At 40.0% G+C, this 12,220-nt stretch overlaps 1 protein-coding gene across 2 annotated transcripts in view; it reads right to left on the bottom strand.

Moving 5' to 3' along the window:
• Positions 1 to 12,220, bottom strand: part of LOC116463177 (peptidyl-prolyl cis-trans isomerase-like 4) — a 41,170-nt gene that overhangs the window by 24,383 nt on the left and 4,567 nt on the right. For both annotated transcript variants that reach the window (XM_032146167.3, XM_058434497.1), the window contains 5 exons: positions 12,131 to 12,195; positions 11,730 to 11,847; positions 6,358 to 6,500; positions 5,435 to 5,531; positions 4,211 to 4,327 (listed from right to left, as the gene is read on the bottom strand). In XM_032146167.3, the coding sequence (XP_032002058.1) occupies positions 4,211 to 4,327; positions 5,435 to 5,531; positions 6,358 to 6,500; positions 11,730 to 11,847; positions 12,131 to 12,195 (540 nt within the window). The remainder of the gene's footprint in view (positions 1 to 4,210; positions 4,328 to 5,434; positions 5,532 to 6,357; positions 6,501 to 11,729; positions 11,848 to 12,130; positions 12,196 to 12,220) is intronic.

Raw genomic sequence — 12,220 nt, 5'->3', positions numbered from 1 at the left:
CTTAGAAAACAGAAGATGAAACATGTTAATAAAATCAAAAGGACACAGGATCACCTTTTAGAGTGACTAAAATCCAAAACAATACCATCAGCAAATGCTGGCAAGGATGTGAGGCAAAAGAAACCCTCATTCATTGCTGGTAGGAATGTAAAATGTAAAGCCACTTTAGAAGACAGTTTGGCAGTTTCTTACAAAGCTAAACCATTCAGTCCAGCATCTGAACTCCTATTTACCCAAATGCATAGAAACTTTATGCCTACACAAAAATCCGCATGCAAATGTTTACAGCAGCTTTAATCACAACTGCCAAAACTTGGAAGCAACCAAGGTATCTTTCAACAGGTAAAAAATAAACAAGCTGTGATACATCCATACAATGAAACATTACTTAGCAATTAAAAGAAATGAGCTATCAGCCATGCATGGTGGCTCATGCCTGTAATCCCAACACTTTGGGAGGCCAAGGCAGGAGGATCACTTGAACCTAGGAGTTTGGGATCAGCCTGAGCAACATGCGTAAGACTCCATCTCTACAAAAAAATTTAAAAATTACCGAGGTGTGGTGGCATGTGCCTATAGTCCCAGCTACTCAAGAGGCTGAGGCAGGAAGACTGCTCAATCTCAGAAGTTCAAGGTTATAGTGAGCTATGACAGCACCACTGCACTCCAGCCTGGGTGACAGAGTGAGACTTTCTCTCAAAAAAAAAAAAAAAAAAAAGAAATGAAATCCCAGGCTGGGCAACATAGTGAGACTCTGTCTCTACAAAAAATAAAATTAGCTGGGCGTGGTGGCACACGCCTGTGGTCCCAGCTACTTGTGAGGCTGACGTAGGAGGATCACTTGAGCCCTGGAGGTCAGGGTGCAGTGAGCTGTTATTGTGCCACTGTCCATGCAACAGAGTGAGAACCTGTCTCAAATTAAAAAATTAAAAAAAAAAAAAAGGGCCGGGCATGGTGACTCATGCCTGTAATCCCAGCACTTTGGGAGGCCGAGGTGGGCAGATCACGAGGTCAAGAGATCAAGACCATCCTGGCTAATGTGGTGAAACCTCGTCTCTACTAAAAATACAAAATAATTAGCCAGGTGTGGTGGCACGTGCCTGTAGTCCCAGCTACTCAGGAGGCTGAGGCAGGACAATCTCTTGAACCTGGGAGGCGGAGGTTGCAGTGAGCCGAGATCGCGCCACTGCACTCCAGCCTGGCAACAAAAGCGAGACCTTGTCTCAAAAAAAAAAAAAAAAAAAAAAAAGGAGGGAAAGAAAAGAAAGGAAAAGAAAAAAGAAAGGGAAGAAAGAAAAAAGGCACAGTGGAACCTTAAATGCATATTGCTAAGTGAAAGAAGACAGTCTGAAAATGCTACATACACTGTAATTCCAACTATATGACATTTTGAAAATGCCAAAACTATATAGACAATAAAAACATCAGTAGTTGCCAAGAACTGGGTGTTGGGGGTGGGGATGAACAGGTGGAGCCCAGGGGATTTTTTCGACAGTGAAACTACCTTGAATGATCCTGTAAGGGTAGATACATGCTATCATACATTTGTCAGTTCCACAGAATGTACAACACAAAGCTTGAAATCTAATGTAAATCATGGATTTTAGTTAATAATGTATCAATATTGGCTCATCAATTGTTAACAAATGTGTCACAATAATGCAAGACTGGGGGAAAGAGGGAGGGAGTACTTAGAAACTCTCTGTACTTTCTGTTCAGTTTTTCTATAATTCTAAAATTGCTCTACAAATTGTCTATTTATTAAAAACAAAGCCAAAAAAAGAATCCATGAGACACTGATAATGAACGGATAGATAAGCAGATAAGAAGGGAGGGCTCGGGCGGGCACAGTGGCTCACACCTGTAATCCCAGCACTTTGGGAGGCCAAGGCAGGCGGATTGCCTGAGCTCAGGAGTTCGAAACCAGCCTGGGCAACATAGTGAAACCCTGTTTCTACTAAAATTACAAAAAATTAGCTGGATGTGGTGGCGGGCGCCTGTAATCCCAGCTACTCGGGAGCCTGAGGCAGGAGAATTGCTTGAACACGGGAGGCAGAGGTTGCAGTGAGCCGAGATCGTGCCACTGCACTCCAGCCTGGATAACAGAGCGAGATTCTGTCTCAAAAAAAAAAAAAAATTAGCCAGGCATGGGTGGCAGGCACCTATAATCCCAGCTACTTGGGAAGCTGAGGCAGGTGAATCGCTTGAACCCGGGAAGTGGAGGTTGCAGTGAGCCAAGATCATGCCATTGCACTCCAGCCTGGGCAACAGAAACTCCGTCTCAAAAAACAAAAAAAAAAGGAAAATATTCTACAAAATAAATGCAACAGATGATAAGTCATGAGCTGGATTCTAGTCTGGAGGAGGAAACAATTATAAAAGATATTATTAAAACAACTGGCAAAACTGGAATAGAAACTGTAATTTCTTTTTTCTTTTTTTTGAGACGGAGTCTCGCCCTGTTGCCCAGGCTGGAGTGCAATGGTGCGATCTCAGCTCCCAGCAACCTTCGCCTCCTGGGTTCAAGCGATTCTCCTGCCTCAGCCTCCCAAGTATCTGGGATTACAGCCGCGTGCCTCCACACCCAGCTAATTTTTGTATTTTTAGTAGAGACGGAGTTTCACCATGTTGGCCAGGCTGGTCTCGAACTCCTGACCTCATGATCCACCCGCCTCGGCCTCCCAAAGTGCTGGGATTACAGGCGTGAGCCACTGTGCCCAGCCCTATAAACTGTAATTTCTGTCACTTCTAAATTTTCTGATTTTGATAACTACACTGTGAATACGTACATATTGTTATACACACTGAATACTGTTGCTTTTAGGAAATACACACTGATTAAGAGGTAAAGGGAAATAACAGGCAACTTACTGCCAAATAGTCCAGAAAAAAAAGTATGTTTATGTGCTTGTATAATCAGAAAGAGAGAAAAAGAGAGAATCATAAAACAGATGTAGCAAAATGTTAAAAATTGGTGAATGTGGGTAAAAGGTATATAGAAGTTCTATGTACTTTTTTCCATAAATTTGAAATTATCTGAAAACAAAAAGTTTTAAAAAGTATGTTAATCTATTTTCTTCTGGCATAAACTTCCAAAGTGTTGCTGTTGAAAAGTCTGATAACAATCTAAATTCATTCCCTCATAAGTAACTTATTCTTTCTGCCCAGTTGTTGTTCAACATACCTTTCAAGTGTAGTAATTCTCTTAGAATTTGTCTTGCTGTTGGGTGTTCAGGGTCAATACTCTGAGATACACAGTGTGCTCATTAAAATGTGTATTTTCAATTAATTTTTTTAATTTCAGTAAAGCTTTCTTGAACTATACAGCCTTTACTATTTGTTCATTCAGACAGTTGATGGTAGTATAAACTTAAGCCTGGCCAACATAGAGAGATCCTGTCTCTACAAAAAAATCTTAAAATTAGCAGGGCATTGTGGTGTGCGACTGTGGTCTCAGCAACTCAGGAGGCTGAGGCAGGGGCATTGCTTGAGCTGAGGAGTTGGAAGCTGCAGCAAGCTATGATCATACACCACTGTACTCCAGCCTGAGCAACAGAGTGAGACCCTGTCTCTATAAAATAATAAATAAACTTTAAAACAGACTACAAATCTGAAAGTTCTATTATATAAAATAGTAACTTTATTATCCATTCATTCCAATATTTATTATCTATGATATGACAGGTATGCCTATTCTACAAAAATAAGAAATGGAAAATAATACCAAGTAGGTCAATTAATCATCTACTGAATTATTATTCCCCAAATGACTTCAGGTTGTTAGTAATACAGAGAAGCAGTATATTTTAGAGTGCTCAGTTTCTACCCATTATTTTACACTACAACTACCATTCTGTTTAATCTTAACACTCGAGTGGTACAATGAAGAACTATTCTTTAATATACATAAAATTCAGCCTGCTAAACACTCTTTAAAAATGAGATGAATATTAAACAACTGAAATTCAATTAATAAGTTAGAGATCCACTTCCCACTGTTTAAAAAGGCACTTAGCACTATATTGACAGTAGAGCCAAATTTATTTTCACAGTAGAGCCAATTTATTATTATGCCATACCAAATTTAAACCAGAAAAAAATCATAACTCAATTTTTAATATTTTAAGACTACCGAAGAGCCAGAAATAAACACTCAGTAAGTATCATTAGATATATTACAGAACAATTTGAACAAAGATAATTATCTTACCATCTCCAAAAGTATAGCCTGAGTTTTAGCCTCTTTTTCTGCCTTTATTTCTTCTACTTCCTCAGCTGATCTTCCTTTGAAATCATCAATTTCTTCATCTGCTCCTATTCGACCACTCTGTAAGACAGAAGTTACTGATGTATATATTTAAAGAATAAAAAAAATCTGAGAAACATAGAAGACATACTTTATTCTTAGTTAAACATGCTAAAACAGTAACTGATCAAGGTTGCAGTGAGCTACAATCACACCACTGCACTCCAGCTGGGTGACACAGTGAGATCTTGTCTCTAAAAAAAATTTTTAATAATTAATTGGACAGCAACTGAGACAAACTTATAAACCTCCAAGAATTGATTTATATTAATTCTAAAATATTAGCAAAAGTGGGCTTCTGTTAAAATCAAAATAGGCCAGGCGTGGTGGCTCATGCCTGTAATCCCAGCACTTTGGGAGGCCAGGCGGGTGGATCACTTGAGGTCAGGAGTTCGAGACCAGCCTGGCCAACACAGTGAAACCCCGTCTCTACTAAAAATACAAAAATTAGCTGGGCATGGTGGCATGCGCCTACAATCCCAGCAACTCAAGAGGCTGAGGCACGAGAATTGATTGAATGAGGAAGGCAGAGGCCACAATGGGCCGAGATCCCACCACGCACTCCAGCCTGGGCAACAAAGTGAGACTCCATCTCAAAAAAATACATAAATAAAAATAAATATTTATATGGACACTATTTATTATCCAATTCTAACTGCTGAATGAAGAGAAATGATCTGACAATTAAGCACCAATCCCAACCACAAAGACAAATTCAGCTTTGAGGAAGCCACATAAACCTTAAATATGTGGGGGAACAGTCTGCACTGTTTCACAGAAACTTCTGGGTTCTAGCCTGGCTCCAGAGTGTCCCCAGTTGAAAAGTTACCTCACAAGATAATAGTTTAATTTGATGATAAGAAAAACACTTTCCCAAGGTGTTCATGTAAGCTTCTAGAGCTAAGGTTATCTCAGGAGAAAAGAAACTGAAAAAAGGAAATTAGAGAAATGAGAAGACAGCTAGAAAAATGAGCATCTCTGTGGAAAAGAAAAAGAACTCTAAACTTGTTCTAATATAATTAAGCAAGATAATAATTTGGAAAAAATTAACTTTAATAGATGAAAAAGATAAATCCATACAAATCATTAATACGAATGTACATTTAATCATAAGAGGGCTTTACTTACATCTAATTGTTCCCTTGTAGGTTCTGGTGATCGATCAGGGATTAATAAATCAGGAGGGTCATCAAATGGATCATCTAAAATCACTGTATGATTTATCCTTACAAAATAAATCCAAATCAAATGTTACACATTTAAGTTATTTCAGAATCCTATTTTATTTTAATAGATTACAAAAAATTACTTGATTATCTCTAAGGCCAAAAAAAAACCCGTACTGCACATGGATATTACTAACCTAGATATACTTTCACAATGAGCGTTACTGTTTTGCATTGAGTGATACCGTATTTATTACCCTGCATTACTTTACAATGTAAACTAATATAACTGTCTAAATCTTAGTACTTTTGCCTTATTTCTCAATTAAAAAACTAAATTAAAGCATTAACAATTCCTCCAGCTGGGCGCAATGGCTCACGCCTGTAATCCCAGCACTTCGGGAGGCCGAGGTGGGTGGATCACGAGGTCAGGAGATCGAGACTATCCTGGCTAACATGGTGAAACCCCGTCTCTACTAAAAATACAAAAAATTAGCCAGGCGTGGTGGTGGGCGCCTGTAGTCCTAGTTACTCGGGAGGCTAAGGCAGGAGAATGGTGTGAACCCGGGAGACAGAGCTTGTAGTGAGCCAAGATCGTGCCACTGCACTCCAGCCTGGGCAACAGCATGAGACTCTGTCTCAAAAAATAAATAAATAAATAAATAATTCCTCCAAATGTAATTATAAATAATTAGTACAAGTATAAAAATACAAAAGGTCCTTTTTATTATAAATATTCTTACAGTCTTATATTAATTCACCTTTTGGGATTAGAATTATCCAGAAACCAGTCCTACACATACTGTTCCTATCCATACCACTACATGTTAAACATCTCAATATTAAAACATTCTAGTACACTCAGATAGTAAATTGTAACCACACCTGATATCCTGATATGGTACAAAGTCCTTGTCAACAAAGGTCTCATTAATTTTCTTAATTATATCCATGCCTTCTGTCACCTCACCAAACACTGTATGGACACCATCAAGGTAATCCAGATTTTCTCCTGTAGTGATAAGAAACTATACAGAAGGACACATAATAAATACCATAAAAATAATACATAACTCAAACTGAAATCAGTTACAGACTGACAAAAAAATACATGAAAGTTAAGAGTCCACATTTACTGCACCAATTCTTAGACATTTGTTACCAAAACTAAGTAAAAAGTACAAAGCTTATATTGGCATACCTCATTTTATTGCACTTTGCAGATACTGCATTTTTTACAATTAAGGATTTCTGGCAACCATGTATTGAGTAAGTCTATTGGTGCCATTTTCCCAACAGCATATGCTCACTTCATGTTTCTGGCTCACATTTTGGTAATTCTCACAAGATTTCAAACTTTTTCATTACTATTGTATCTGTTATTACCATCTATAATCTTTGATCTTACTACTGCAATTGTTTTGGGGCACCACAAACTGTGCCCATATAAGATGGTGAACTTAATCCATAAATGCTGTATGTGTTCTGACTACTCCACCAACCAGCCATTCCCATCTTCCTCCCTCTCAGTGCTCCCTATTCCCCGAGACACAACAATACTGAAATGAGGCCAATTAACCCTACAAGAGACTCTAAAGTGTTCAAGCAAAAGGAAGAATGACACATCTCTTACTTTAAATCAAAAGCTAAAAATGATTAAGCATAGTGAGAAAGGCACGTTGAAAGCCAAGATAAGCCGAAAGCTAGGCCTCTTGTACCAAACAATAGCTGAGTTGTAAATGCAAAGGAAAAGTTCTTGAAGAAAATTAGAAGTGCTATTCCAGTGAACACATGAATGATAAGAAAATGAAACAGGCTTACTGCTGATATGAAGAAGGTTTTAGTAATCTACACAGGTCAAACCAGCCACAACGATCCCTTAAGCCAAAGCCTAATTCCAAACAAGCCCTAACTTTCTTCAATTCTATAAAGGCTGAGAGAGGGGAGGTAGCTGCAAAAGAAAGTCTGAAGCTAGCAGAGATTAATTCATTAAGTTTAAGCAAAGAGGCCAGGCGCAGTGGATTACTCCATCTCAAAAAAAAATAAAATAAAATAAAAGTTTAAGGAAAGAAGCTGTCTCCATAATTTAAAAGTGCAAGGTGGGCCGGGCGTGGTGGCTCACACCTGTAATCCCAGCACTTTGGGAGGCTGAGGCGGGTGGATCACGAGGTCAGGAGATCGAGACCATCCTGGCTAACATGGTGAAACCCCGTCTCTACTAAAAATACAAAAAATTAGCTGGGCGTGGTGGTGGGCACCTGTAGTCCCAGCTACTCGGGAGGCTGAGGCAGGAGAATAGCTCGAACCTGGGAGGCAGAGCTTGCAGTGAGCCGAGATTGCGCCACTGCACTCCAGCCTGGGCGACAGAGCGAGACTCCGTCTCAAAAAAAAATAATAATAATAAAAAATAATAAAATAATAAATAAATAAATAAAAGTGCAAGGTGAAGCACCAAGTGCTGACATAGAAGCTACAGCAAGTGGCCAGGTGCAGTGGCTCATGCCTATGTAATCCTAGCACTTTGGGAGGCCGAGGCAGGCAGATCACAAGGTCAGGAGTTCAAGACCAGCCTGACCAACATGGTGAAACCCTGTCTCCACTAAAAATACAAAAGTTAGCCAGGCATGGTGGCGTGTGCCTGTAATCCCAGCTACTCAGGAGGCTGAGGCAGGAGAATTGCTTGAACCCGGGAGGCGAAGGTTGCAGTGAGCTGAGATCACGCCACTGCACTCCAGCCTGGGCAACAGAGTGAAACTCTGTCCCAAAAAAAAAAAAAAAAAGAAAGAAAGAAACTGCAGCATGCATCAAGTTATCTGGAAGATCTAGCTAAGATCACTGATGAAGATGATTACATGAAATAACAAATTTTCCATGTAGATGAAACAGACTTATATTGGAAGATGCCACTTAGGACTTTCATATCTAGAGAGGAAAAGTCAATGCCTAGCTTCAAAGCTTCAAAGACAAGCTGACTCTTCTGTTACAGGCTACTCCAGCTGGTGACTTTTAAGTTGAAACCAATGCTCACTGACTATACCAAAAATCCCAGGGCCCTTAAGAATGATGCTAAATCTATTCTGCCTGTGCTCTAGAAATGGAACAACAAAGCCTGGATGACAGCACATCTGTTTACAGCAGGGTTTATCAAATACTTTAAGATCACTGTTGAGACCTGCTGCTCAGAACAAAAATCCTTTTAAATATTACTGTTCTTTTAATAAGAAATCCTTTTAAAATGTTACTGCTCATTGACAATACTCCAGGTCACCTAGGAGTTCTGACAAGGAAATTAATATTGTTTTCAGCTGTGCACGTGGCTCACCCCTGTAAACCCAGCACTTTGGGAGGCTGAGGCAGGTGGATCACTTGAGGCCAGTTCAAGACCAGCCTGGCCAACATAGTCAACATGGTGAAAACCCATCTCTACTATAAATACAAAAAATCAGCCGGGCGTAGTGGTGCACACCTGTAATCCCAGCTACTCAGAAGGCTGAGGCAAGAGAACTGTTTGAACCCAGGAGGCAGAGGTTGCAGTGAGGTGAGACTTCACCACTGTACTCCAGCCTGGGTGACAGAGTAAGACTGTCTCAAAAAAAAAAAAAAAATACTGTTTTCATGCCTGCTAACGTAACAGCCATTCTGCAGCCATGGATCAAAGAGTAATTTCAACTTTCAAGTATTATTATTTAAGAAATACAGCCTGACATGTGGCATGCACCTGTAGTCCCAGCTACTCAGGAGGCTGAGGTAGAAGGATCACTTGAGCAATGTAGTGAGGCCCCATCTCTAAAAATAAAAATTAAAAAAAAAATACATTTTGTGAGGCTATAGTTGCCATAGATGGTGATTCCTCTGATGGATATGGGCAAGTACATTGAAAACCTTCTGAAAAAGATTCACCATTCTAGATGTCATTAAGAACATTCGTGATTTGTGGGAGGAGGTCAAAATATCAATATTAACAGAAGTTAGGAAGAAGTAGATTCCAACCCTCATGGATGACTTTGAGTGGCTCAAGACTTCAGTGAAGGCAGTAACTGCAAATGTGGTGGAAATTGCTAGAGAATGAGAATTAGAAGTAGAGCCTGAAGATGGGACTGAATGCTGCAATCTCATGATCAAACTCGACCAGATACGGAGCTGCTTCTTAAGGATGAGCAAACAAAGTGGTTTTCTTCCTTATTTTTTTTTTCTTTTGTTTGAGACAGTCTTGCTGCATCACCCAGGCTGGAGTGCAGTGGTGCAATGTCGGCTCACTGCAACCTCCGCCTCCCACGTTCAAGCAATTCTCCTGTCTCAGCCTCCAAAGTAGCTGGGACTACTGGCATCTGCCACCACGCCGAGCTGATTTTTGTATTTTTAGTAGAGACGGGGTTTCACCATATTGGTCAGGCTGGTCACAAACTCCTGACCTCAGGTGATCCGCCCACCTCAGCCTCCCAAAGTGGTGGGATTACAGGCATGAGCCACTGCACCCAGCCAAGTGATTTACTGAGATGGAATCTAGTCCTGGTGTATGATAATTGTTGAAATGACAACAAAAGATTCAGGACATTACATAAACTTGGCTGATACAGTAGTAGCAGGGTTTGAGAGGATTGACTTCAATCTTAAAAGAATTCTACTAAATGCTATCCAACAGCATCGTATGATACACAGAAATCTTTCATGAAAGAAGAGTCCATCAACATGGCAAACTTCTGTTGTCTTATTTATTTATTTATTTGCAAGACAAGGTCTCACTGTCACCCAAGCTAGAGTGCAGTGGTGCAATCACACTCACTGCACCCTTGACCTCCTAGGCTCAAGTGATCCTCCCACCTCAGCTTCCCAAGAAGCAGGAACTACAGCCCTGTACCACCATGCTCAGCTAATTTTTGTATTTTTTTGTGGAGATGGGGTTTTCACCATGTTTCCTGGGCTGGTCTCAAAATCCTGAGCTCAACCGATCTGCCTGCCTTGCCCCCACAAAGTACTGGGATTACAGATATATGCCACTGCGCCAGTCAGTTGTCTTATTTTAAGAAGCTGCCACAGTCACCCCAACCTTCAGCAATCACCACCCTGATTAGTCAACGGCCAACAACATCAAGGCAAGACCCTTCACCAGCAAAAAGATTATGATTTACTGAAGGCTCAGATGATCAGAAGCATTTTTTAGTAATAAAGTACTTTTTGGTCGGCCATGGTGGCTCACACCTGTAATCCCAGCACTCTGGGAGGCCAAAGCAGGTGGATCACCTGGGGTCAAGAGTTTGTGACCAACCTGGCCAACAGGGCAAAACCCTGTCTCTACTAAAAATACAAAAAGTAGGCAGGCATGGTGGCAGGCATCTGTAATCCCGCTACTCGGGAGGCTGAGGCAGGAGAATTGCTTGAACCTGAGAGGTGGAGGTTGCAGTGAGCTGAGATCACATCACTGCACTCCAGCCTGGCCGACAGAGCAAGACTCTTTCTCTAAGTAAATAAAATAAAATAAAATAAAACAAAATACTTGGACAATCCATGACTCAACTTCATGTGTATATAGTAGAAAATAGAAGTACCTACTCTATTGGGAGAATTAACAGGGCCATTGGGAGAATTAAACAAGACAACGAATAGAAGGTACTCTGCGTAATGTTTTTAAAAAAGTAAGAAATACTGAAAAACGGCCAGGCGCAGTGGCTCACGCCTGTAATCCCAGCACTTTGGGAGGCCGAGGCAGGCGGATCATGAGGTCAAGTGATTGAGACGATCGTGGCCAACATGGTGAAACCCCATCTCTACTAAAAATATAAAAATTAGCCAGGTGTTGTGGCAGGCGCATGTAATCCTAGCTATTCGGAAGGCCGAGGCAGGAGAATTGCTTGAACCCGGGAGGCAGAGTTTGCAGTGAGCCAAGACTGTGCCATTGCACTCCAGTTTGGGTGACACAGTGAGACTACATCTCATAAAAATAAATAAATTAATTAAATAAAAACAAATACTGAAAAACGAGCCACAAATGTGAACAGTGATAATCATGGATGGTGGAGTGGCAGGTAATGTTTTTCTTTGTACTTTTCTGTATTTTCTCAATTCTTCACAATGGGAATGCTTTATATTTAAAAGAAGAAAATAATTTTTTTTAATATAGAAAAAGTGCATTTTTTCCCCAACACATATTTCTGATTGAAACCCTCTAAGCCTTACTGGATAGTTTAAAAAATAACTCTGTGGGCTCCTTCCAGTCCTTCATTTCTAAGCAAATCTCATATTCTTACTCATTTCCTAACCTGAGATCCATGTTGATCACTGCCATTATTCACCATGGACACTGTGCCTTTCTTCTTGTGCTTAATTCTTGGGACTTTTTCTGCCTCAAAAAAGCTTGCTTGATCACCATACAGTTGGCTGAAAAAACATATAAGGTTATAAATGTAAGTACTTCAAAATGAAATACAGAAGTACTAGTAACATACAGGGTTATCAATTATTTCTTTACAGAAATGCCAACAGAATTCCAAATATTACTTTTTTTTCTAGATATTTAGGGAACTTGGGGGAAAAATCTAAATTTAAACTATATTTTAAAATGCAGATTGAAACATGAGCAATTATATTTTTCTTCATTTAAGAATAAAAGAATTTGTTCTGCCCTTCCAGACGTTAAAAATAAATAAATAAAACAACTTACCCAAAAACAGACTCTCCTCCACGGCCAGTCCCTGTAGGATCGCCAGTTTGTATGATAAAATCCCTCTGTAATATGTAGGATTCTTTGTTA

This window comes from Hylobates moloch, unplaced genomic scaffold (genome assembly GCF_009828535.3).
Source record: "Hylobates moloch isolate HMO894 unplaced genomic scaffold, HMol_V3 SCAFFOLD_28, whole genome shotgun sequence".
In the NCBI taxonomy this organism is placed as follows: domain Eukaryota; kingdom Metazoa; phylum Chordata; class Mammalia; order Primates; family Hylobatidae; genus Hylobates; species Hylobates moloch.
Note: the sequence above shows the minus strand (reverse complement) of the source record. Positions and strands in the feature narration are given on the sequence as shown.